Below are 25805 nucleotides of genomic sequence, written 5' to 3' on the forward strand. Positions count from 1 at the left end.
CAATAGCCAAACTATAGAAAGAGCCCAAATGTCCATTGACTGATGATAAAGAAGATGTGGTATATACAATGGAATATTACTCAGCCATCAAAAAGAATGCAAACTTGCCATTTGCAACAATGTGGATGGAGCTAGAGTGTACTATGCTAAGCAAAGTAAGTCCATCAGAGAAAGACAAACATAATATGATTTCACTCATGTGGGACTTAAGAAACAAAATGGATGAACATATGGGAAAGGAAAAAAGAGGGAAGTAAACCACAAGAGACTCTTAATGATAGAGAACAAACAGGGTTGATAAAAGGAGGTGGGTGGGGTATGGGTTAAATGGGTGATGGGTATTAAGGAGGGCACTTGCTATGATGAGCACTGGGTGTTATATGTAAATGATGAATCACTAAATTCTAAAACCAATATTATACCATGTTAACTAGAATTTAAAAATATGAAAAAAGATACAATGGGGGAAGCTGAGGCATGAATAACTTGAGCAACATGTTAGGGCTCCCTCAATTTGTTACCCAAAACTAAGCTTTATTCCATTATGTCATGCTGCACCATCAGGGAAGGTGGGTCTTAGTATATATTTCTCAAAGTTCTTTGAAGCCAGCCTTTTAATACAAAAGTCTTATGTTCCCTGGGAAATTTTAATAACCTAAAGAATAACTGCATTTTCTAGTGAGCCTGTCATCTAAGAAGACATCTTGGAATTTCATTTTCTGTAGTTTGTAATCTGATATAACAGAATAGTTTATTTCCCATACATGAAACTGTGCCATAATATTGGACAGGTTTTTTTCCAAACTATACTTTGCCCACATACATGCTTTTCAGAAGCTGTGGTTTAATGGTCAGTAAGGTTTAGAGCCTCATTTTGAAGAAAGGGAAAAATACAGGCTTACTGATAGAATGAGAAAATGAGTCCTGTCAGGTCTTACTCATTTATCATTTATTGAGCCTTTATTTGGTACTATCCTAGGTCCTGGAGATAAAAAAACAATGTGACACACAAAGCCTTAAGGCTTTTCCATTCTCTAGGTGGAAAACAGACCAGCGGGTTCTGAGGCCTGCAAGATCCACTGCTGAAAAATACTCATTCTCTAGCTCAACAGATATTTAAGTGTGCCAGGTGCTATTGTGGGCATTTATGATATATATCAATGACAATGATTCCTCTCTAAGTGTTTATTTATTTTGAGAGAGAGAGACAGAACATGAGCTGAGGAGGGGCAGAGAGGGAAAGAATCCCAAGCACTGAGGCCAATGTGGGGCTTGATCCCACAACCCTGGGATCATGACCTAAGCTGAAATTAAGAATCAACACTCAACTGGCTGGGCCAGCCTGGTGCCCCTATTGTATTGTATTGTATTGTATTGTATTGTATTGTATTGTATTGTATTGTATTTAAAATTTTTATTTTAAGATTTTATTTTAAGATTTTATTTTCAGTTTACTTATTTTGAGAAAAAGAGCACACATGTGAGTGGGGTAGGGGTAGAGCGGGGTGTGGGGAGAGAATCCCAAGCATGGAGCCTGATGTGGGGCTTGATCCCATGACCATGGGATCATGACCTAAGCTGAAATCGAAAGTCAGATACTTAATGGACTGAACCACCCAGGTGTCTCAAGGATTCTTGTCTTTAAGTTTGTATTTTAGCAGAGGGAGTCAGATGATAAGCTATAAACATAAGTGAACTAGTAGAAGTACTGTGGAAAAAGATGATCCGGGAAATCAAGAGTGCCCAACAGTCTTCAGAATTGAATAGGGTGGTCAGGAAGGTTTACTGAAGTCATATTTGAATAAAAATCTGAAGGGTATGCAGGGAACAAATCCTATATCTGGATTAAGAACAATCCAGGCAGAAAGTATCAAGTCCAGAGGGCTTGAGGTGTAATTATCTTTGGTATGTTCAAGAAACAAAAGGGGTTAGGATTCTGGAGTTGAATGAGTGAGGTAAAGAGATCACAGAGGTTATGGAGTGGGGCAGATTTTGTAAGGCATTTTACTCTGATATGGAAAGCCAAGGGATGGTTTTTAACCAAGAGAATAATAATAACCTTTCTGATGATCACTACAGTACCTGCCACTCTAGTACTAGATAGTTTGCTGCTTATTCCTACGTGATGAGACCAAAGGGGGACAGAGTGGAAGCAAGAAAGAAAGCAGGAAGCTACTAAGATAATCCAAGCATAGGGACACCTGGGTGGCTCAGTCGGTTAAGCGTCTGACTCTTGATTTTGGCTCTGGTCATGGTCTCGGGTTGGTGCGTTTGAGCCCCGCTTTGGGCTCTCTGCTGTCAACAGATCCCGCTTCAGATCCTCTGTCCCCCTCTCTCCCCCTGCTCACACTCTTTCAAAAAAATGAAATAAACATTAAAAAAAATAATAATCCAAGCATAAAATTGAGAGTAGTGGAAGCTGTGAGAAGCAAGTGGATTCTATAGGACCAATACAACAGGAGACCAGGACCATTCCAAGATCATTGGCTTGCATAACTATGAATACAGTTGCCATTCACTGAGGATGAAGATTGGGAGCTGTTTTGGGGGAGGGAGGATAGCAGAATCAGAAGCTTAGTTTTCATTACTTGAGATGTCTTTTACACATTTATGAGGCAACTGGCTAATTATTATATATAATGAAGCTTTATTGAACTCTGAGAAGCACTTACCCTCCGTCATTCTTGCGGTCCTCACAGCAGCCCCACGAAGTGGATTTTTTTTTACAGGTAAGGAAACAGACTTAAGTAACTTGCCTAATGTCACAGCTAATGAGTGAGAGAGCTAGAATACAAATCTAGACAGTCTGGCTTTAAAGCCCATGTTCTTCATCATTAAGGGATATCCATTCTCAGATAATGCCTGGCACATAGTAGTAGGCACTCAAATATTTACTATGTCAGTGAATGAATGAGACAGTAAAAGGAACAAATGCGGAGCTGCTATCTTCAGAGTCCTCCTATGTTCTCATTTTTCTTGGTAGTCTCTGGCATCACGCTTAAGTAAGGGAGAAAGGTTAAAGAGGGGTGGATAATGCTAGCGACCACGACTCTCAGGTTTACTTACTACCAGAGAGGCCGCGTTTAGCCCGAACGCAAAAGTCCCGCTTTTAGCGCACTTAGTCTTCACACTAGGAGTACTGCAAGCAGCCCAATTTCTGCTTCAGGCAACATTAACTTCGCAGGAATCTAGTTACCGCATTTCGCTGGGGAAACCTAAGTAGCTAGCAACTTGTACAGGCAAACGTCACAGCTGGGCACGCATGCGCGCCGCCGCCGAGCAGATGGTTACTACGGCTGCGCGAACCGGTGGCCCCGCCCTTCCCCGTCACATGTCGGGGGGCCGCGGCGTGGCGGCGGCCGTGGCGGTAGCGACGGCAGGCCGTAGGGCGGTCGGACAGTTTCCGGTTCCGGTGTAACGTTCGGGCTCCGTCTCAGGGGCTGAAGTTTGTGAGGTGAGTAGTGACCCCGGGCCCGGGGTGGATATGCTGTGTTCCGAGCGGTGAGGACCAGGTTTCAGTCCAAGGGCAGGACCCAGGCGGGAAGGTTCAGTGGGAAGGAAGCCGAAGAAGTACAAGGTTCTGAGGGAGAATGGGTTGGAGTGAGATTGTAAAGAGGAAAAGGGCGGGGGTGGGAAGGGGACGGGGTGGGGAGACTGGCTCTAAGATGGGAGTTTGGGGAGGACAAGGTGGGGTGGGGAGCCAGTGGGAGATAGGGAAAGAGCAGAGAGGAATAGGGGTTGCAGAGGGAAGGAAACTCAGGTTGTAGCAAAGAACACGGAGTAAGGGGATTCTTCAGAAGATTGGATTCTGCTACCTGCTCATTGAGAGATCCTTCTGCCTACCTCTTCTTCCACCCCCACCCCACCCCGCCCCGTCCCAGGCAGTTATTGTTGAACATTTGATTAGTGACAAAGCTAGTGACTGTTGGGAACTTTTATTTTTGTCCACTGGCTGTTTAGTTTGCTAGAGGATTGAGTTGAAGTTGAATACATTTGTTAGTATAGTATTTGGGCACACGTTTCATCTGATAGAGTGGTAGCTCATTTGTTGCTTTGGCTTTTCAAATTGCTTACGCTTTCTAGCCCATGATTCAATTCTAGTGGAATGTAAGCCTCGTTAAGGCGAGGAATGTCTGATACGTTCACCGTTGTAGGTATCCGCAGCACCCAGTGCACTGATTGAGACTTAGTAATTATACAATAAATATTTACTGAATGATAAAGAATGATGAAGGTATGGCAGATTGTCCTCATTTTGTAAGATGAGTAGACCGAGGCTCAGAGGAATTACTTGCCCCAAAGCTGGTAAACAGTGGAACTCTGTGACCCAAATGTTCAGTGTGAACTCTTTCTTCACTCTCTGTGGTGTCTATGCTTCTTTTGAGTAATGCATGTTTAATATACAGAGATTTATAAACTATACTCTATCATGATATAGGTGAATAAAGCTGCCATAGAATTATTCATAGAACATGTCCCTGAGACACAAAATCTTTCACTCCTAGTTTCTTGATTTTAATCTACTGGCTTCCCATGGTTATGCCAAAATTAAATATGCTGTTTAGCAACAGGTCTTATAGAGAGGGTAAACCTGCCAAGAAAGTAGAAATTAATCAGACTATCTTTTAGGAGAAAAGAGGTCCTAAAACATCTTGAAAGATTGACTACCGGAGACCCTGATTTGTAGCAGTGCTGGGAGGAAGTTAGCTTGGAAACGGAGGTCAGTGCAGTTTATTGATTTAAGCACTTACGGAGAAAATCAGGGAAATAAAATTTTCTCTATGCTCATGAGTTTTGCTGTTTAAGTAGGAGATCAAAAATGTAAAATGAATAATGTTGAAGAATTATATTAACTTGCATTAAATAACAAAGATTTGTTGTAGGGTGTCCTTTATGATAGTGTTTTCTCTGCTAAGCTAAAAAGTAGAAGAATAAAGATGAAAAGGGAGAGAGAGAAAGTACATCCAAAATGAGGACCTTCTTTTCTGAGGTGAAGAATTAATCTTACAAAGTCAACTGACAGAGTAGAACATGAGAGAACGTGATCTGGGTACAGAATTCCCACAGGGATGAATATGACTGTAGAGATAAGTGACAGCATTCTTAAGGATTATAAGATTTGTTATTTTTTTAAGTGTTTCATTTATTTAAAGTAGGCTCCACGCCCAATGTGCGACTTGAACTCATGCCCCTGAGATCAGGAGTCACATGCCATAACAAGTGAGCCGGCCAGGCACCCCAGGATTATGAACTTTAATATAGGATGGCTGACCTGGATAGCCCTTTCTCTCTCCCCCTCCCCACCCCCCCACCACCATTCCTTAAAGGAAGGGAATCCTACAGGTCAAGGCTAGGTTAAGGAATGCCTACCTGGAAGCAGGAGAGATAGAAAAGCTGGCCTCTGGGGGGCACCAGGGTGGCTCAGTCGGTTGAGCGTTCAACTTCAGCTCAGGTCATGATCTCACGGTTTGTGAGTTCGAGCCCGCGTCGGGCTCTGTGCTGACAGCTCAGAGCCTGGAGCCTGCTTCTGATTCTGTGTCTCCCACTCTCTCTCTGCCCCTCCCCCACTCATGCTCTGTCTCTCTCTGTCTCAGAAATAAATAAGCATTAAAAAAAAAAAGAAAGAAAAGCTGGCCTCTGGGTGGGTTTTTTCACTCTTGTTTTCAGGTTATATGTTTGCCAATCCTTGTTATGACAGGATCAGAAAAGAAGCTAGAACTCATTTCTCAGACTAGGTTATTCTCAGGGTTGGTTTGTTTATTCCCCAGATTTCACTGATCCACTGATACCTAACTGAGTTAGAGTTGCAAATGAAATGTAGTTCTTTCTGCTTTTAAGTAATGGGTTTTAGAGAAAGTATTTAGGTCGAAATGAAGTGCAGGAACTTGCCTAAGGATTGGGAAGAGAGGCGGAGAGGGCATTCCTGATACACTAAACATTGCTTGGGGTGCTCTTTTCCTACCCTCTAACTAAGTGTTCTCCTGGTTTCTTTTTAGGTGCAGGACTGAACCCCATTTGAGCTACCCTCCCTTTCCTGAAGAATGGCACTGTCTAAGAGGGAGCTGGATGAACTGAAGCCATGGATAGAGAAGACAGTGAAGAGGGTGCTGGGTTTCTCAGAGCCCACAGTGGTCACAGCAGCACTGAACTGTGTGGGGAAGGGCATGGACAAGAAGAAGGCAGCTGGTATGTCCTTTTATGAATCTTTTTTTAATGTTTTTATTTTTTGAGAGAGAGAGAGTATGCAAGTGGGGGAGGAGCAGAATGAGAGGGAGACAGAGGATCCAAAGCAGGTTCCATGCTGACAGGCTGGCAGCAGCAAGCCTGATGTGGAGCTTGAACTCATGAACCTCGAGATCATGACCTGAGCCAAAGTTGGACACTCAATTGACTGAGCCACCCAGGAGCCCCTGTTTTATGAATCTTTTGACTTATAGCAGGATCCCAAACACTGCTTTGAACTTCCCCAGATTCTCTCTGCTGGGAGTGTCTAAAAAAAAATTAGGCCATATATTATTTTCTCCTGCATTATGATGGAAATAGCCTAAATGACTAATTTTGCTTTTTCCCTTTTTTTAATACTATTTGTGACATATTTTGTTTTTTATTTGTTATTTTTTAAATTGTAAGCTCTATGCCCAATGTGGGGCTTGAACTCATGATCTCAAGATCAAGATGCTGGCTCTAGCAACTGAGCCAACTGGGTACCCCATTTATGACATATTTTGAATCTCAGACTGACTTCCTTTGACCAATGTCAAGTCAGTTGAATCAACTAAGTTATATTTACTTAGGAAAGATGCTAAGGGCACCTGGGTGGCTCAGTTGGTTAAGTGGCCGACTGTTGATTTTGGCTTAGGTCATGATCTCACGGTTTGTAAGTGTAAGCCCTACTTCGGACTCTGCACTGGGTGTGGAGAGCCTGCATCAGATTCTTTCTCTCCCTCTTACCCTGCTTGTGGGGCTCACTCGCTCTCTCTTTCTCAAAAAAAAAAAAAAGAAAGAAAGAAAAAATATGCTAAAGTCAGATGGGTAGATTCAAGTTCAGAGTGATAACTAAACCAAGTTTATGAAAAAAGTTGAGGGAGGTAGAATTTGTTAATAGTAGTCTCTTCCAGCTTGCTCTTTGAGAAGAGTTAGGGTGATTATTCATCATTAACTTTGATGTTCAACCTGAATAGATTGCTCTGGCTTTGCTACTTCTTACTGCAAGAAATTGTAACTATATTTTTACCTCATAGGGCAAGGTCATTCAATATAAGAGGATTTATGGGAATCCTACAAAGAACTTAGGAAAACATTTCCCTCCCTCCTGGAGGTAAAATTCCAGTGTTGGTGTCTGTTATATGCCTAATATTGGACTAAGTACTGTTACTTTGTCTTTTTTTTTTTTTTTTTTTAAGTTTATTTATTTTGAGAGAGAGAGAGCCTGTGTGTGCTAGCAGGGGAGGGGCAGAGAGAGAGAAATGGAATCCCAAGCAGGCTCTGCACTGTCACATCAGAGCCCGATGCAGGGCTCAAACTCAAAAACCATGAGATCATGACCTGCGCAGAAATCAAGAGCTGGGCACTTAACCAACTGAGCTACCCACTCACTCCTTGTACTCTAACTTTTTCAACCCTACCACCTCTTTTTTTCCTGTCAGACCATCTGAAACCTTTTCTTGATGATTCTACTCTCCGATTTGTGGACAAACTATTTGAGGCTGTGGAGGAAGGCCGGAGCTCTAGACATTCCAAGTCTAGCAGTGACAGGAGCAGAAAACGAGAGCTAAAGGTAGGTTACAGTTAATTATCTGATGAGCTTGGGAGTGTTTTGAACGGTAATAAATTTGCTAAGCTTACCTGACTCACACTTTGGTATTTAATATTAGAATACATAATATTCAAGAGAGATACTAAGACATTAAAGGAGAGGAGGTGAGCTTGTATTATCACCATCTTATGATGGTGAACTACGTAAGTTCATGGGTTGAAATACTTCAGGGAAACAATTGGTAGCTTTGTCCTTTTTCACATACAGTTAGGAGTTTTAGTTCTTACATTTCCCTTTGTCTCCTCCTCCCCCCCCCCCCCCTTACTACTACCTATAAGTTGATCACTCTAAGGTTTTATGTTTTGGTTTACTTGATACCTAATAGATGTTTCAGAATGTGACTCCACTGTTGTAAATCTTCCTGTTGTTCCTTTTAGAGGTTTTTCTACAGTGGACTTGTAGATGGGATACCGAACAAAAATTATTACTTTCTGTATGTCTTGAGAGCCTGCTGTTTGCTATATAGCATATGGCTGGTCATCTGGCCCCATGAGTGGACTACTTAAAAGGACCATCATTACTGTCTTACTTCCTTCACTTTGTATTCTGTAGTTGCTGATTGGTCATGCCTTTTTTCAGTAGTAGCTGCGTCAGGTGGCTGGTTTCTCTATCTCTTTTCTTTTGCTTTAAAAAAGTCTTTTCTGTGGCTCCCATCAAACCTTCCAAAGTGCATTTGATACCTTGGCTATCCTATTGCTTTTCCTGGGGCACAAAGAGTGAATAAGCAATGTCTGCTTGGTCCCTGGCCAGGCTGTAGAACCGAGAGAAATAGAGGGTCATGTGCCTTTTGTGTTTAAGTCATCGTGGGTGGTGAGAGGAATGAGAAATAGTCCTTGCCTTAAAGGAATTTGCAATTTAAGGAAGGGCACAACAGAATATAGTCACAAATTACAAAATCTAAGTAGCAGTCTCATATAAGTTTTAGAGATGACTGTAGGGTTTCAGACTGATGTTGAATTTGGTATGTTTACGTGGGAATGCTTAATCCACGATTTGCACAGATCTGTGGAGTGAAATTAATGCTATAATGGGGTATGTGGCTGTGTAAGGGCTGAGGCATGCTGTGAATGAAGTGACTACATTGGGTGGGATTGATAAAAATGGTTTCTTGAAGGAGGTATCTAGGTAGCTTTGGGATACGGGTCCCATTTTGGTCCGTTCAGGTCCCCACCCCACACAATATATTATGGGAGAGTCCTTTTTCTTGAACTGTAGGAGTTCCAGGAAGCGCTCGCCCCTGGCCGAGGATATGTCCTTGCAAAACACGAGCCCTCCTAGTGAAGAGGGGATGTCACCCAAAGCCTACCACCGGTGTGTACATTTGCTTTTTCCCGTTGTCCCTTCCAGTTGGCCACTCTTGGTCCTGTTAAATTCACCTTGCAAATTGGTCAGCGTATTTGAGTTCCCATTGTTTGATGAGAACAGAGTGTTACTGGGTAATACTGAAGAAGAAAGAGAAAACCCCTGTCCTGAAAGAGCTTAGACTCTAATTGGGAGAAGGTACTAACATTGGAAGACTTAACACTTGGCAAACAGAATATTAACAATGTAATTTTATGTAATATGAACCCAGCTCTTAAGTGCTAAGAGGATATGAAACAACAGTTTGATCAGAGTGAGATGAGATTATTAGTGAGGAAAACTTCCTGAGGCGAGTTTTAGGCAGGACTTGGAACAGGGGTGTGGAAAAAGTTGAGGGATATCATTGCAAATGTAGGCAGTAGTATTGGCAAAGACCTTGAGATGGGAACATTTATAAGGACATGGTGATGAAATTTGCTTGACTGGAGTAGGAGAATGATGAAGTTGGGTGAGATGGTCCGTTTGGTGGAGGGTCTAAAGGACTCTGGGGAAAGCTACAAAATGCTGGTAGGGACTAGGATGATTCTTCCCTTCTCCCATGGGCAGGGAGAAAACTCTTCTGTCATCTTGGGTTTCTTTAGGAAGTGTTTGGTGATGACTCTGAGATCTCCAAGGAATCATCAGGAGTAAAGAAGCGACGGATACCACGTTTTGAGGAGGTGGAAGAGGAGCCTGAAGTGATCCCTGGGCCTCCCTCAGAGAGTCCTGGCATGCTGACTAAGCTCCAGGTGAGTAATTAGGGACTGAAAGCAGTGATTCTGTGAGCTGAAGAAGTGAGAGATGCAGGGGTCCAGATTCATCATGACCTTGATTTGAATTAGTATTTAGCATTGGGAAACTTTTGTTTACTGCTCTATGTTTTATCATTTCTCAGTTTAACTAGGAGTATTCCACCTGAAGGCTATTGAAATAACATTTACGAGCACCTGTTATGTGGCAAACAAGGGTGTTACATACATTATTTGCCCAGTTGTCTACCTCGTTGGGTGATTGAGAAAATTATTGAACTAATCAGAACTCAGCTTGATGACAGAGGAGAATTTCCAAATATAATGCTGACATGCTATAATCCACTAAAATAATTTCAAGTTGACTTGTTTTTAATAAGAATTATCTGCGTTTTTAAAATGGACTTTCTTTTTTTTGTTAATTAAAAAATTGTTTTTTAATGTTTTATTTATTTTTGAGAGAGTCAGAGTATGAGCAGGGAAGGGGCAGAGAGAGAGAGAGAGAGAGAGATGCCAAATCCAAAACAGGCTCCAGGCTCTGAGCTGTCAGTACAAAGCCTGACGCAGGGCTCAGACCCACGAAAATGACCTGAAGTCGGTCGCTTAACTGACAGAGGGAGTGAGGGAGAGAGAGAGGGGGGAGACATAGGATCTGAAGCAGGCTCTAGACTCTGAGCCAAAGTCAGCTGCTTAACCACCTGAGCCACCTAGGTGCCCCTAAAATGGGCTTTCTTAAAACAATTTTGGTACTACATATATAATAAATATTTCTTGTGCTGTTTAAAGTCTCTTGGAAGAAGAACAGAATATATACATATATGTGTGTGGGTGGGTGGATGAATTTGCTTATATATATATTTATATATGATATTTCTGCAGGGAAAGATACTGGTGCTTTATAGAGAGTAGGAGTAGAAGATTTCACAATATACTCTTTTGTACTGTTTTGCATTTTGAACTATGTAAATATATCACTTACACAAAAAAGATGTCAAAAATAAACTTTAGGGCACCTGGGTGGCTCAGTCAGTTGAGCATCCAACTCTTAATTTCGGCTCCTGGGGTTGTGGGATCAAGACCTGTGTCCGGCTCAGCACTGAGCATGGAGCCTGCTTGGAATTCTCTCTCTCTCCCTTTGCCCTGCCCCTGGCTCTAAAATAAAAAGGAAAAGGAAAAATTAGGGACACCTAGGTGGTCAGTTGTTCAAGCATGTGACTCTTGATTTCTGCTCAGGTTGTGAAATCAAGCCCCATGTCAGGCTCTGCGCTGATACTAAGGAACCTACTTGGGATTCTCTCTCTCCCTGTCTGCCCCACCCTCTCTCCCTATCCCTCTGTTTCTCTCAAAGTAAATAAACATTAAAATTTTTTTGTGTGTGTGATTAATTTAAAAATATATCTTGAAACACCTTGACAGCAAGGTTTCTTTTGGAAAATTCAAGAATTATTTGATTGTATTCTCAAAGGTTATTATTCTCATATTCTTTAGGACAGAAGAAGTATTTTACACGGGATAGGAAACAGATCTTTGCATTGTTGTCTCCAGTTACCCAAAGCAGGAATTCATCAAAAGTATGATAATTTGGGGCTCCTGGCTGGCTCAAGTCAGAAGAGCATGTGACTCTTGATCTCTGGGTCATGAGTTCAAACTCCACCATGGGTGTAGAGATTCCAAAATTAAATAGATAAACTTAAAAGTATAATTTGTGTGGACTCTGCCAAGAGTTTTGTTTAAATGCTCATAATAGCCCTGTAAGGTAGGTCTGTTGTTATACCTTTTTTTAGGCACTTGGAGTTTTAGAGATTAAATACCATGTCCAGTGTCACATAAGCATTAAGTGGCAGAGTTAAGATTCAAGCTCAGGTTTCTATTAACCTGAGTCCTTTTTTTTTTTCTTAATGTTTTATTTATTTTTGAGACAGGGAGAGACAGAGCATGAACAGGGGAAGGTCAGAGAGAGGGAGACACAGAATCTGAAACAGGCTCCGGGCTCTGAGCTGTCAGCGCAGAGTCCGATGTGGGGCTCGAACTCATGGACCGCGAGATCATGACCTGAGCCGAAGTCGGCTGCTCAACCTACTGAGCCACCCAGGTGCCCCTGTTAACCTGAGTCTTAATCATCAAGCTGTGTTACTACCTACCATGCCACTCCTGCTTGAGGAAGATGGGTTGAAATGTTTCAGTGCTCAGCTATGTAGGCTTTTCTTTACTGAATTTTGTAGCCTGTGGTACAGGCAGAATATGGTGGGTTCATTCAAAAATTTTTTAGTTCTCTAGACCTGAAAAGCCCTTTGTGTTTAGGAACCTGTATAGGAGAAATAAAAGAGATATTAACAGTTTTTTAATCCCCCCCCCCCCCCCCCCCCCCACCGAGAGCAGATCAAACAGATGATGGAGGCAGCAACACGGCAAATTGAGGAGAGGAAAAAACAGCTGAGCTTCATTAGCCCCCCTACACCTCAGGTATTGTGCTCAGATTACTCTGAAATGAAGACTCTTTAGCAAAGAATTTCTTGCCATCCACTCTCATTTTCTTGCTATCCACTCATTTGAGTTTGGAAGGTCACTGCATGTTCCATGCCACCATCTACCAGTCTACATGTGTGACCTGTCCGCCTGTCTAATTCCTCTGATTCTGATTTCTTTTTTCTCCTCTCTCACAGCCAAAGACTCCTTCTTCTTCCCAGCCAGAGCGACTTCCAATTGGCAACACTATTCAGCCCTCCCAGGCTGCCACTTTCATGAATGATGCCATTGAGAAGGCGAGGAAAGCAGCTGAACTACAAGCCCGCATCCAAGCCCAGCTGGCACTGAAGCCAGGGCTCATTGGCAACGCCAACATGGTGGGCCTGGCCAATCTCCATGCCATGGGCATTGCTCCCCCGTGAGTATCTGTTTCGTGGAACCCCTTAGTATTTCTGAAGCTGGAGAAGCAATAAATACCTTTCAATGTTACTGATCCTTTTCTCCCAAGGAACCTAACTCATTTCTTACAGTTTCATATTTCTTACGTGTGCTTAATAAATACCAATTGAATTCTCTTAGCTTGCTCGTGGCAGAATTTATTAGCTTCTTTTTATAATTGGTAGAACTGAGGTTAAGATTCTTTATCTGTTGAGCTAGGAATAGAACCGGTCTCCTGGTTCCTAACTCAGAACTATATCCATTAGACCTCAGTGAATGATACCAGATCTGAGAGTTCTCTACAACTGGATAAAGATGATAGACTTTATTTTTAGCGCCTACAATTGGTTTGGCATACTATGTCTGATTCAGAAATTCCGGAGTGAAGATAGGCTTGCAAATTCTTATCAATGTAATATATAAATTCATTTCATCGGATTTTACTCTGTACTCACATACTCTGTTTGATGTTTTCAGTCACGGTGTTACTCTTCACAGATGGGTTTATGTTCCCTAGAATTGTGTGTAACCTAGTTCTCTTTGTTTGGTTTGATTTGTTTCATTTTCTGTTTGTTTCTTGTTTGCCTTATTTATTGTCCCATATGGCATTTATTTCTTTGTGGGCTGTTTCTCAGGAAGGTGGAGTTAAAAGATCAAACTAAACCTACACCACTGATTCTCGACGAGCAAGGTCGCACTGTAGATGCAACAGGCAAAGAGATTGAGCTGACACATCGCATGCCCACTCTGAAGGCCAATATTCGTGCTGTGAAAAGGGAACAGTTCAAACAACAGCTAAAAGAAAAGCCATCAGAAGACATGGAGTCTAATACTTTTTTTGACCCTCGAGTCTCAATTGCCCCTTCCCAGCGCCAGAGACGCACTTTTAAATTCCATGACAAGGGCAAATTTGAGAAGATTGCCCAACGATTACGGACAAAGGTATCTGGTTTAGAATATAACCTAGAACTTCAGGGGTGCCTGGGTGGCTCAGTCGGTTAAGCATCTGACCCTTGGTTTCAGCTCAGGTCATGATCCCGCGGCTTTGTGGGTTCAAGCACCGCTTTGGGCTCTGCACTGCCAGCGCAGAGCCTGCTTGGAATGCTCTTTCTCTCCCTCTTTCTCTCCGCCCCTCCCCCACTCACACGGTGTCTGTCTCTCTCAAAATAAGTAAATAAACTTTAAAAACAAAATCTTAAAAAAAAAGAGTATAACCTAGAACTTCAAAGAAGGTAGGAAGGTGACAAAGGAAATTTAATACAGTCCTAAAATACTGCCAACTCAATTCTCAAAAGTTTTAGGCAATTAGATACACAAGTAATAAAGCAATGACTAATTTCTTTTTGATTTATTTATTTTGAGAGAGACAGCGCAAGCAGGGGAGGGGGAGAGAGAGAATCCCAAGCAACCTCAGCAGGGTCAGCACAGAGCCGGATGTGGGCCTCAAAGTCACAAAACTGTGGGATCATGATCTGAGCTGAAATCAAGAGTCAGTCTCTTAACCAGCTGAGCCACCCAGGGTGCCCCTCAATGACTAATTTTTAAACTACTTTATTCCTGGGATACTTGAATTTTAGCTGATTTGTCTTAATTCCATTCTACTTAAGTGGAAATAAAATTGACTTTGAAAATTCACATACAGACAGTGGAGGGAAACAATTCAGAACCCTCTGCGTGATTGAGGAAAGCTAGCCTGGTATATAACATTTACTGCAGATAATCCATACACCTTGAGAGTTGAATTGACTCTATATCCGGTGAGTTTTGCTTCTTGTTTTCATTCTCAGAATGGAGTTTTCATAGAATTCCATTTCTGTGTATTTGCCGCAGGCACACACTGTGGGGTGAAGGATGGTGATAAGGGTAGCTGTATGTAAATCAACTAAGTAAAGGATAAAGTAGAATGCCTCTTTTCTTCTAAGTTTTCAGAAGTTATGAATTCTTTGCATTAGGCATAAAGAGTGCAACAAGGGAGTACTTTAAAATTTGGGATTCTACTATTTCCCTGTTTTCTGTGACTCCAATTTATCTTCCCATCTTTGTTTATCTTGTCTTTAGGCTCAACTGGAGAAGCTGCAGGCAGAGATCTCACAGGCAGCTCGAAAAACAGGCATCCATACTTCCACTAGGCTGGCCCTCATTGCTCCTAAAAAAGAACTAAAGGAAGGAGATATCCCTGAAATTGAGTGGTGGGACTCTTACATCATCCCCAATGGTTTTGACCTGTGAGTTTGTTAGTTAATACCTTTTAATAAGGCTAGAGTTTTATTGGGAGAGATAATACTCATGCATTAAGTAAAATCATGAAATCCTAGTGAAATAGGTAGCCATATACAGGCTCTTATATTTGTAAATATGTTGAATAAGTTATTTTTAGTTTTTAAGGTTAACATGGGAAGGAAAAGGCACAAATGATCTAAAAGAGAAAGGATGTAAGTTTATATTTGCTTTTGTTATACGTGGTTATTATTTTTTTTGCTACCTATAATAGGCTTTTACATTTCTTAAAGATCCAGTCCTACAATAGAGAGGAAGGATTCTTAATTGATGAGGGAAAGAATGAAATCATTTGAGAAACACTTGGAGAGCTTTAATTATATCCGTTCTATAATTCTGATCCATGGCTTTAGGAAACTGTATCTGTCTTTCCCCTTAACCCTTCCTTTGTCAACCACTGTCCCAGGGAGTTATTGTTATTAGTGAAAGAATGTGGCATCCATCCATCAGGGATATTAGGGTAGAAAAAGGTTGAGAGTGACTGATGTGGATTGTATGTCCAACCTTAGTGGACCCAGTTTTCTCATCTTGAAAATTATGTGTAATACAATTACATGTTGTGGATATGCACACTAAAAGGTGCTAGAATGTTATGGAGAGTGCATTTTTTCATTGTGTTTCTGAGACTCCTTCTCTCTTAGAATTGTCTCTACCCACATATCCTGTTTTCCCTTCTTCCTCCAATTTTAGTACAGAGGAAAATCCCAAGAGAGAAGATTATTTTGGAATCACAAATCTTGTTGAACATCCAGCCCAACTCAACCCTCCAGGTAATGTCTAGATTACTCAATCAAGGCTCTAGAGAAGTATTATCCAATAGAACTTCATGTGACAATGGACAGCACATGTTCTCTGTGCTGTCCATGCAGTAGCCACTATCCACTTGTGACCGTCGAGCATTTGAAAACTGAGTTGCACTAATACAACTGAGAGACTGAATGTTAAATTTTATTCTGTTTTAATTAATTTTAGTTTAAATAGTGTACGTGGCTTGTGACTACAGTATTGGACAGTGCAGGTCTAGAGCATTGAGGCCTAACCTAGAGATGGTTTCAACTGAAGTATATTACAAGTTGGGTTTTAAAAAGCGTTCTCATCTTTGACTCCCAACTCCAGTTTTGTATACCACTGCCCTTCAGTCGTCTTTGTCTTCAGCCTTCTTCTCTCTTGATCATCTTTGTAGCAAAAGCCTGTTGGCTCACTCAGAAGAGATAGGTTTTGGTTGCAGCTGTGTTTTTAACTAGCTGAATCCCTTGGGTAAGTCATTTAGAACACAGAACTTTCTCACATATAGAGATAATGTTGATTGATAATGCCTTCTTCAAGAATTATGTAGATCATAAAAGATTTTAACACTTTCATCATATTTGGGATGAACAGAGGAGGTAATACCTCAACTAGTAAATTTGCTTGCCAATAACTCCAATAAGTTTAGAAGAATAGATTGGGACTTTGAGATAATATAGTATATGATAATCATTGTAATGTTATGTAATGTTGTGTAATGTAAAGATACCCATTACTTAACCAGAGTCTACTTAGTTGTCATCAGTGTGGATCATTAGAAGAACGTAAGGGATTTTATTTGTTTTAAAAAATTGTCAGAGCCCCTGGCTGGCTCAGTCAGGAGAGCATGTGACTCTTGATCTCAGGGTCATGAGTTTGAGCCCTATGTTGGGTATAGAGATTACTTAAATAAACTTTAAAAATAATAATAATAATAATATGGTCGCCTGGGTGGCTCAGTCCGTTGAGCATCTGACTTTGGCTTAGGTCGTGATCTCGTGGTTTGTGGGTTTAAGCCTCACGTTGGGCTTTGTGCCTGACAGTGCAGAGCCTGGTTGGGATTCTCTCTCTCCACCCCTCCCCCACTTGTGCTTTCTCTCTCAAAATAAATAAAATATAGTAATAATAAAAAAAACTAAAAGTTGAGTAAACCTGCTTTGGGAGTCCAGAGGATTTTCCCCAATTCCTGTAACTCTAAAATTATAAACTTCATTATCTTGGCCCCACCTACCCCAAATCCTCATGCAGAGCAACTGGAGCAGCTCTAATTTTGTTTTCTGTCTTTGCCACTTTTCAGTTGATTAAAGCAGTCAACTACTTCAAGAAAAAACAAGTTAGAACACTCTCATGAAAGATAAGAATGTTTTTTAAAAACGGAACATACTGGGGCGCCTGGGTGGCTCAGTCAGTTGAGCATCTGACTCTTGATTTCAGTTCAGGTCATAATAATTCCAGGGTCGTGGGATTGAGCCCCATGTCAGGCTCCATGCTGAGTGTGGAGCCTGCTTAGGATTTGCCCCCTTCCTCCCCCCGCCACCCTTTTAAATAGATAGATAGATAGATAGATAGATAGTAAAATGCTATACTATCACAAACTAAAAATAACTAATAACACTTAAAGTTTCTTTTAATGTGATTGATAGTCACCTACATCCTTCTAATAGGCTTATTGCTTTTGTAATTCTATTTCTCTACCTGGCAGTTGACAATGACACACCAGTTACTCTGGGGGTATATCTTACCAAGAAGGAACAGAAGAAACTTCGAAGGCAAACAAGGAGGGAAGCACAGAAGGAACTACAAGAGAAAGTCAGGCTAGGCCTGATGCCTCCTCCAGAACCCAAAGGTACATATCTTAGAGGCAGGGATGAAAGGGTGTTAAGTTTATCTGTGTAATTCCAGAGGAACTTTTGCATCTCTTGATATTTGAGTGCTTTCTGTTTCTCAGAATCATTCATTGGTTATTTTCTTCCTTTCCTAAATTTTCTACAATCTGGCTAAGACAGGTCAACATAGGGGTGCTTGGCTGGCTCAGTCAGTAAAGTATGCGACTCTTGATCTTGCGGTTGTGAGTTCGAGCCCCATGTTGAGTGTAGAGATTACTTAATAATAAAATCTTAGGGGTGCCTGGTTGGTTCAGTCAGTTAAGTATCCAACTTCGGCTCAAGTCATGATCTCATGGTTCGTGAGTTCAAACCCCGCATTTGGCTTTCTGCTGTCAGCACAGAGCCTGCTTTGGATCCTCTGTCTCTCTCTGCCCCTCCCCTGCTCACTTGCTCGCTCTCTCTCAAAAATAAAATAAACATTTAAGAAAATAAATAAATAAAATGAAATCTTAAAGACAGATCAACATATTCACTGTAGAGGTCATTTAAAGCTTTTTCTTTTTTAAGTATAAAAATATATCATATTCTGATCTTCCTGAAAGAATAATGGTCTTGAAATTCATGAAGATAATAGTTGCACTGTTTGCACAGTTGTTATGTACATAATTCTATAGTTGAAAAATGAAAATATTGTTAAACCCTCACTCCTGTAGTTTTGTTATCATTCAGTAATATTTTGCGTGAGCACTGTTATGTTCAGGATCTTTCACTACATGTTGTGATCAGAGTGAAAAATACCAAAGAAATAAAACTCCTTATTTGTCGTAAATTTTCAAGCAGTGTAAATAAACGTATACCAACTATATATATTATGTGACTTTCTACAAATGCTGAGTTCTTTGGATGGGCTTTTCAAGGTAGGGGTTTTTAGAGGAAGTGAGCTTTGAGCAGGGATTTGAAATAGTTAAACAGTTATGAATTGATAGAGAAGAGGTACCAGGTTATCCCAGCTGGAAATTTAATTTAATCTTCTCTCCACTTGCAGTGAGAATTTCAAATTTGATGCGAGTATTAGGAACAGAAGCTGTTCAAGACCCCACGAAGGTAGAAGCCCATGTCAGAGCTCAGATGGCAAAAAGACAGAAGTAAGTGCCATGGGATTGGGTGGAAACCCAGGGCAAGTACCTTTCCCAGACTCTTCTGGGGGGATCCATATTTGGAGGGAGGGGAGAGTCCTCCGTTGCTCTCTCTTTCCCTCAGCTTTGCCTCTGATCTTCAATGCCTTTCTCACTTGTGGATGTCCTTCCTGTCACGACAGAGCGCATGAAGAGGCCAACGCTGCCCGAAAACTTACAGCAGAACAGAGAAAGGTCAAGAAAATTAAAAAGCTTAAAGAAGACATTTCACAGGGGGTACACATATCTGTATATAGGTAGGTGTCCAAACTGGGCCAGCCTTTCCCTTAGAAATGCCAAAAGTTTTCCAAGTGCTTGAGGCAGAATCACTGTGGTCTAAAGCATTCCTAACATCAATATCTACTCACTTCTAATGACCCCAACGTGAATCAGGAGCTAGTAAAGCCTTTATAATGATGAGGATTAAAGACTTACTCTTCTGTCTCTGGGGGCTTCTCAGTGAACCAGTACTAGTTCTGAAGAATGAATGAGTGAATATACTTGTTGAGACCAAGATGTGAACTAAGGATCATTCATCCTTTGTGGAACAGAAAATACCCTATTTCTCCAGGCAGCATTAAAAGTTTCTTTCTTCAGTAACTATATCCTTATCCTGATGTATTGCAGTAATCCTCTTATTCCCACTCCAAAATATATTTAATATGTTGTAAATATGTTCTACCTTGGTGCTGAATTAATGTTTTCATTTTATTCTTTTATGTTGAGTGCATATGTTCCTTCCATTTTTTAAAACGTGCTAGTGTTTAATAACTCATTCCTTACTATGAAAGTGATATGAGGATTTTTTTTAATCTAACAATACAGAAGGGCCTTGCTGAACAAGACCCCTACTCTCTGAACCCTTAGTACCACTTACTGTAGGTAATTGCTACTAACAGTTTTTTATGTAGCCTTCTAGAAATTTTCCATGAGTAGCATTCTGACTACATTATAAGCATCTAGAAGGCAAAGAATTTGTTGATCTTTATGCTGTCAAGAACAATTAGCTTACACATTTTTTTGGGTGATGGTAAATATCTCTTTCCTTAGAGTAAATTTTGATTACCTGCTGTTTATTATAGGGTATATACAGTGCTAGTCTTTGAAGTATAAGACAGTGGGATTACTTCTAGATTCATTGATTTTACCTATCAAGCATTAGTGTATTTGCTTGCTTACTCCGCAGATTTTTGTTTTTAGAGAGAAAACCATTTTGGATCCATCTGTTTGTTTGCCATTCCATTCAGGCAGCTACTGATGCTAACTGAAACAAAAGCCATAACTAAACTTTCCCTTCTCCAGAGTTCGAAATTTGAGCAACCCAGCCAAGAAGTTCAAGATTGAGGCCAATGCTGGGCAACTGTACCTGACAGGGGTGGTGGTACTGCACAAGGATGTCAACGTGGTAGTAGTGGAAGGGGGTGAGTCTGAAAAACTGAAGGAGACTTGTCCCCACACAACCCTAGGCTTTGAAGTGATTAGCATGGTGGGGAGAAAGGAGGAAAAGATAGAGTTTTAGAGCCATACCTGGGTATAATATCCTGGGCCTCTGTTTCTGTGTTTATTGGAGCAAAAGGACCTAAGATGTAGTTCCTGGTATTGCTTCAACTACCACATTAATGGCTGAGTATCAGATGAGCTCAGAGGTTCTTTCTACTTCATCGTCATCTACAACTCTGGCAAAATTCTCCTTCTCTGTTTCCAGGCCCCAAGGCCCAGAAGAAATTTAAGCGTCTTATGCTGCATCGGATAAAGTGGGATGAACAGACATCTAACACAAAGGGAGATGGTGAATGGGGGTTAGAGGGGATGGAGTGGGAGGTGGGGTGGTACTCTGTCCATTCATCTACTCCCTCCCACTGACACTTGCTCACACTAGATAATGTTTAGGAATTGTAGAAAAACCTGTTTGGACTGTGAACATGTAGACATTCATGCCTACATATTTATTACATGATGATGTGCATGTTATTCTTCTCCCTGGCCTTCAGGGTGTTTCTGCCAGCTGCTTTCCCTGTCTGTCCAGATCTGGACACTAGTTATGGGAGTCTATTCAGTTTGTGAAAATTCAGCAAACTATGCACTTTATATGTGCATTGTCTATATTATTTTTTGAAAGAAGTTATTTATTTTTAATGTTTATTTTTGACAGAGGGACAGACAGCGCACGAGTGGGGGAGGGACACAGAGAGAGAGAGAGAGAGAGAGAGAGAGAGAGAGAGAGGGACAGAATCCGAAGCAGGCTCCAGACTCTGAGTTGTCAGCACAGAACCCTACATGGGGCTTGAACCCACGAACCGTGAGATGATAACCTGAGCCAAAGTTGGACACTCAACTGACTGAGCCACCCAGGCGCCTCTTGAAAGAAGTTTTTAAAGGGTTGAAGGCAAAATTACACACACACACACACATATACATATATACACATACTTTTCATTCTTTTGCCCAATTTTATATATGTATAAAATATATTTGACACCCTTCTGACCATCATTCTTCCATCCATATTCATTCTCCCCTTTGCAGACCTGGGTTAGCATTTAACATGTGCAGTTAAAAGTTAAAAGTTAAAAGAAATTAACTTTTCTTAATTTTCCTAACTTTGGCCCTTTTATATTTTGTGTCCTTAGTTAAGATATTTTCATGCCTTACTTAAAGTACACTTTTCACTATAATTGCCCTATATTTTCTTTTGTTTTACAAGTGTTTCTAAGATATTTTCATTTGGTTTATCTGCCCTCCTTCTCCATTAGATCAAACTCCTTAGTAACAGACTCTGTTGTCTTGGCATCTGAGGCCTGGTTTTCAAAGTGCTTAGGACAAGTTTTTATTGTTGATTCCTTGTCTCTATCTCCTTATTCCTGGTATCTGGTGCAGCTCTTGACACTTATTAGGTGCTCAGTAAATGTTGAATTAGTATCTCTGTTTGGAACTTTCAGTCTGATTTGCAGGAAATAAAGATAACAGAAGACATTTGACTCTGATACAATGGAAAGGGGAACAATATTTTAAAAGAATTGGGGTACACTTGAATACTCTTTGTTTAGAACCTAAATCTTGGTCTCTAAGTCTAGAGCAAGATTTAGCTATATTGTCTTTTCCAGATGATGAGGAATCTGATGAGGAAGCTGTGAAGAAAACCAACAAATGTGTACTAGTCTGGGAGGTAGGTGATCTTTTGTTAAACACTGAAGCAGAACTTCAGCTAGTTCCTGGTTGTTTATACTGTTCTAGTGGAGCAAAGGAATGGTAAAACTAAGCAATGATTGATTCCTTAAGTAGTTCATGTTTCCTTTTGGAATTCATTGTTACATGTTCGGCAGCAGATTCTTCCTGACTATATTTTAAATTGATGAGTGTATAGTATATGCCATCTGGGGAAGAGTATGGAAAACTGGTGGCAAGAATATAAATTCTTGACTGAGTTGTTTATTTCACAGTCATGGATATGAGACTTAGAGGGAGATGAATCACTGGGAATTTTTTTTTTTTTTGTCTGGATAATAGTGAAAGAAGTGTTAGACTTAAGAATATAAAGTTAGGAGTCTTGGCATTACCACTTACTAGCTGCTCAAATGGGGCAAGACACTTAATATCAATTACCGTTGGTTTGTCTACAAAAATGTGGATTTTGTTTCCTTTTTCTATTTGTCAGTTTTCTGAGACCAGGATTAGATTATGATGTAATAGTGCTCTGTAAAATACAATTTTTTTATGGTTATACAGGTCCTTCATCCCTGAAATCTTAATGAACCAATATTAGTTCCTCTTTATTTTCTTTTTTTTTTTAATTTTAAAATTTTATTTATTTTTTTAAGTAAGCTCTACACCCAACATGCGGCTTGAACTCATGACCCAGAGACCAAGAGTTGTGCGTTCTATCAACTGAGCCAGCCAGGCACCCTGAACCAGTATTAGCTTCTGAAGAATAAATGAATGCATATGCTTATTCAGGCCAAGATGTGAAATAAGGATTGTTCATTGTTTGTGAGCATATAAAATACCATCCTATTTTTCCAGGAAGCATTAAATTTTGTTTTAGTAATTATTTCCTTAAGCTAATGTGTTGCAGTAATCCTTTTATTCCCATGCCAAAATACATTTTTTTACATTGTAAATATTTTCTACCTTTGTGTTGAGTTAATGTTTTCATTTTATTCATGTATGTTGAGTGCATGTATATTTTTAATTAAAAAAAATTTTTTTTTAAGTTTATTTATTTTGAGAGAGAGAGAACACACAAGTGGGTGAGGGGCAGAGAGAGAGAGAGAGAGAGAGAATCCCACCCTATCGGCACAGAGCCCAACATGGGGCTCAGTCTCACAAATTATGAGATCATGACCTGAGCTGAAATCAAGAGTCCAGTGCTCAACCAACAGAGCCACCCCGGGCGCCCCATCTTTTATTTTTTTAATGCACTCATTTAGTAACTAGTTCTTTATTATAAAAGTATTATATTATTTCAAAGGTAGTGAATGCCTATTAAATTCTAATAACACAGAAGAGCACTTACTGAAATGGTCCCTTTCCAATTTCCCCAGTTCTTTAAGACCACTCTTTATAGGCAATTCTTACTGTTTTTCGTGTATTCTTCTATCTTATCCCAGATTCCTCCAATTTATTATGCATACAAAATTAGGCTATAATAACTACCTCACCTGCATCCTGGATATTTAATATCCTACCCCCTTCATCTCTTTCAGTTACCTTTGAGAGTCCACAGGAATTGTATCTCAGGTTCAGAAACAAGCCAGGTTCTACTCTAGCTTCTTATTGGAATCTGATCCCTGAAAGCCTCTTGAGATAGCACTTTATGACTTCATTGTGTTGGTGCCTTGGGTGAGAATGTGGTTACACCCAGTAATGTATCTTTTTCTATTGTAGTTCTCTTCAGGAACCCCCCTCACTGCTCCCATTCCCCTCTTCACCTTACCCTCATATTCTTGTTTGTCAGTGGACCCCAAAGCCTCCTGCTTGTATACAGTCTTACTGGGTCTTGTGGAAAGAGTCCTTTTAGCCTCTGGTTCTTTCCTTAAAGGTCCTCTAGTTGTAGAGGCCTGGTGGGCAACTAGTTCATCCCATCTCATCCTCCATAGTCCTTCCTGACTTGCTTTTCCACCCAGGTATCAATCAGAGCACAGACTTTCTCATCCTCCATTCAGTAAAAAAAAAAAACCAAAAAACCTGAAACCTTATGCCTATAAATTCATGAAGACTCACAAATATCCAAGGGAATGGAGGTTAAAATAGTTTTTAACATAAAATCACATTCAACTACATTGCTACACACATGTTATTAGGGTTTAGAAAAGAGTATATCTGATTTACATTAGAAATTGCAGTGTTTTGGGGTGCTTCAGTCAGTTGAGCGTTTGGCTTCAGCTCAGGTCATGATCTTGCAGTTTGTGAGTTTGAGCCCTGTGTCAGGCTCTGTGCCAACAGCTCGGAGCCTGGAGCCTGCTTCAGATTCTCTGTTTCCCTCTCTCTCTGCCCCTCCCCCACTCATACTCTGTTTCTGTCTCTCAAAAAAATGAATGAATGTTAAAAAAATTGAAGAATTTGGGGTGCCAGCGTGGCCCAGTCGGTTAAGCCTCCAACTTCGGCTCAGGTCATGATCTTGTGGTTTACGGGTTCGAGCCCCGCGTCAGGCTGTGTGCTGACAGCTCAGAGCCTGGAGCCTGCTTCGGATTCTGTGTCTCCCTGTCTCTCTGCCCCTACCCTCTCAACACTCTGTCTCTCTCTATCCTTCAAAAATAAAGATCAAAAAAAATTTTTTTTAATTAAATTTTTAAAAATTAAAGAATTTTAAAAAAATTGCAGTGTTTTGGGGTGCCTGGCTAGTTCAGTCGGTAGAGCCTGTGACTCTTGATCTCAGAATTGTAGGTTCAAGACCCATGTTGGATGTAGAGATTATTTAAATAAAAATCTTGGGGCACCTGGGTGGTTTGGTGGGTTAAAGCGTCTGACTCTTGATTTCAGCTCAGGTCATAATCTCATGGTTTGTGAGGCTGAGCCCCATGTTAGGCTCTGTGCTGACAGTGCAGATTGTGCTTGGGATTCTCTGTGCGTCCCTACCCTCTCTCTCTCTCAAAAAATAAATTTAAAAAACATTTTTTAAAAAAATCTTAAAAGTAAATCTTTTTTTTTTTTTTTTTAAGTGTTTTTATTATAAATTTTGTCTTTTTCCCAGGGTACGGCCAAAGACCGGAGCTTTGGGGAGATGAAGTTCAAACAGTGCCCTACAGAGAACATGGCTCGAGAGCACTTCAAAAAGCATGGGGCTGAACACTACTGGGACCTTGCTCTGAGTGAATCTGTGTTGGAGTCCACCGACTGAAACTACTGCGAGCCCTTGCCTCTCCTTTCCTGCCTTTGTCTCTTCAGTCCTCTTATTCTATTTCCCAAACCAGTTCCACTTGTGTGTGTGATTTCAGAACTGTGCCAAGCTGACATGGGGACAAAGGGAAAATACCTTACACCCTTCCCCAGTCAGCCTGGTGCCGCCCTTTATTCCCCTCATGTGCATATGATTAAAGAGTTATTTTTAAAGTTGGTATGATATTTTTCACACATTTACAGGTATTGGAGTTTAGGTCTTCAGGTGATCTTTTCTCCTAACTTCTAGCAATTGCTGTGGAAAAAGAATTTTTGTCATTGATATCTATGTATATGTAAATGGATGAATGGAAGGATGAATGGAAGGATGAACGGGAGGATATGTATTTTTGATGTCTAATGGAAATTTCTGACCTCATCTTGGAACAAGTGGGAGTAAGAAATCCTGCTTTCCTGGAGTGGAGTGGAGCCCAAAGTGTTATGGGTGAAAGAGGGTAGGACAAGGAGTGTCCATCTGTTAACCTTCTGTAGAGTCACAAGGTAGATTGCCACTGGTCTGGGCTAAGTAGTCTGGACAGGAAATCATTTCCTCAGA

General features: G+C 40.7%; 1 protein-coding gene across 5 annotated transcripts; it reads left to right on the forward strand.

Moving 5' to 3' along the window:
• Positions 1–3315: 3315 nt before the first annotated feature.
• PRPF3 (pre-mRNA processing factor 3) lies at positions 3316–25423 on the forward strand. 5 transcript variants are annotated; one of them, XM_086718099.1, is made up of 17 exons: positions 3351–3454; positions 4630–4720; positions 5997–6186; positions 7647–7777; positions 9760–9906; positions 12286–12369; positions 12570–12790; positions 13446–13752; positions 14869–15035; positions 15778–15857; positions 17576–17719; positions 18745–18844; positions 19018–19131; positions 20177–20295; positions 20580–20663; positions 21979–22040; positions 25065–25423. In XM_086718099.1, exons 3-17 carry the CDS (start codon positions 6042–6044, stop codon positions 25209–25211), a joined length of 2052 nt encoding a protein of 683 aa, XP_086574225.1. In that variant the 5' UTR covers positions 3351–3454; positions 4630–4720; positions 5997–6041; the 3' UTR covers positions 25212–25423. The 5 variants fall into 5 exon arrangements, with proteins under 5 accessions (XP_086574224.1, XP_086574227.1, XP_086574225.1 ...); XM_086718098.1 differs by lacking the exon at positions 4630–4720 and having other exon boundaries at positions 3316–3454; XM_086718100.1 differs by lacking the exons at positions 3351–3454; positions 4630–4720 and adding an exon at positions 3464–3577.
• The last annotated feature ends 382 nt before the right edge of the window (positions 25424–25805 follow it).

The sequence above is a fragment of the Puma concolor genome, chromosome C1 (genome assembly GCF_028749965.1).
Source record: "Puma concolor isolate L17-30 chromosome C1, mPumCon1.1.hap2, whole genome shotgun sequence".
NCBI lineage: Eukaryota > Metazoa > Chordata > Mammalia > Carnivora > Felidae > Puma > Puma concolor.

Excerpts from the sequence above, each read along its gene's own strand:
- PRPF3 (XM_086718098.1), top strand. The coding sequence starts at position 6,042 with ATGGCACTGTCTAAGAGGGAGCTGGATGAACTGAAGCCATGGATAGAG. Across the intron at positions 12,370-12,569 it reads TTAGCCCCCCTACACCTCAG|CCAAAGACTCCTTCTTCTTC; the intron begins GTATTGTGCTCA and ends CCTCTCTCACAG. Across the intron at positions 15,036-15,777 it reads ATCCCCAATGGTTTTGACCT|TACAGAGGAAAATCCCAAGA; the intron begins GTGAGTTTGTTA and ends CTCCAATTTTAG.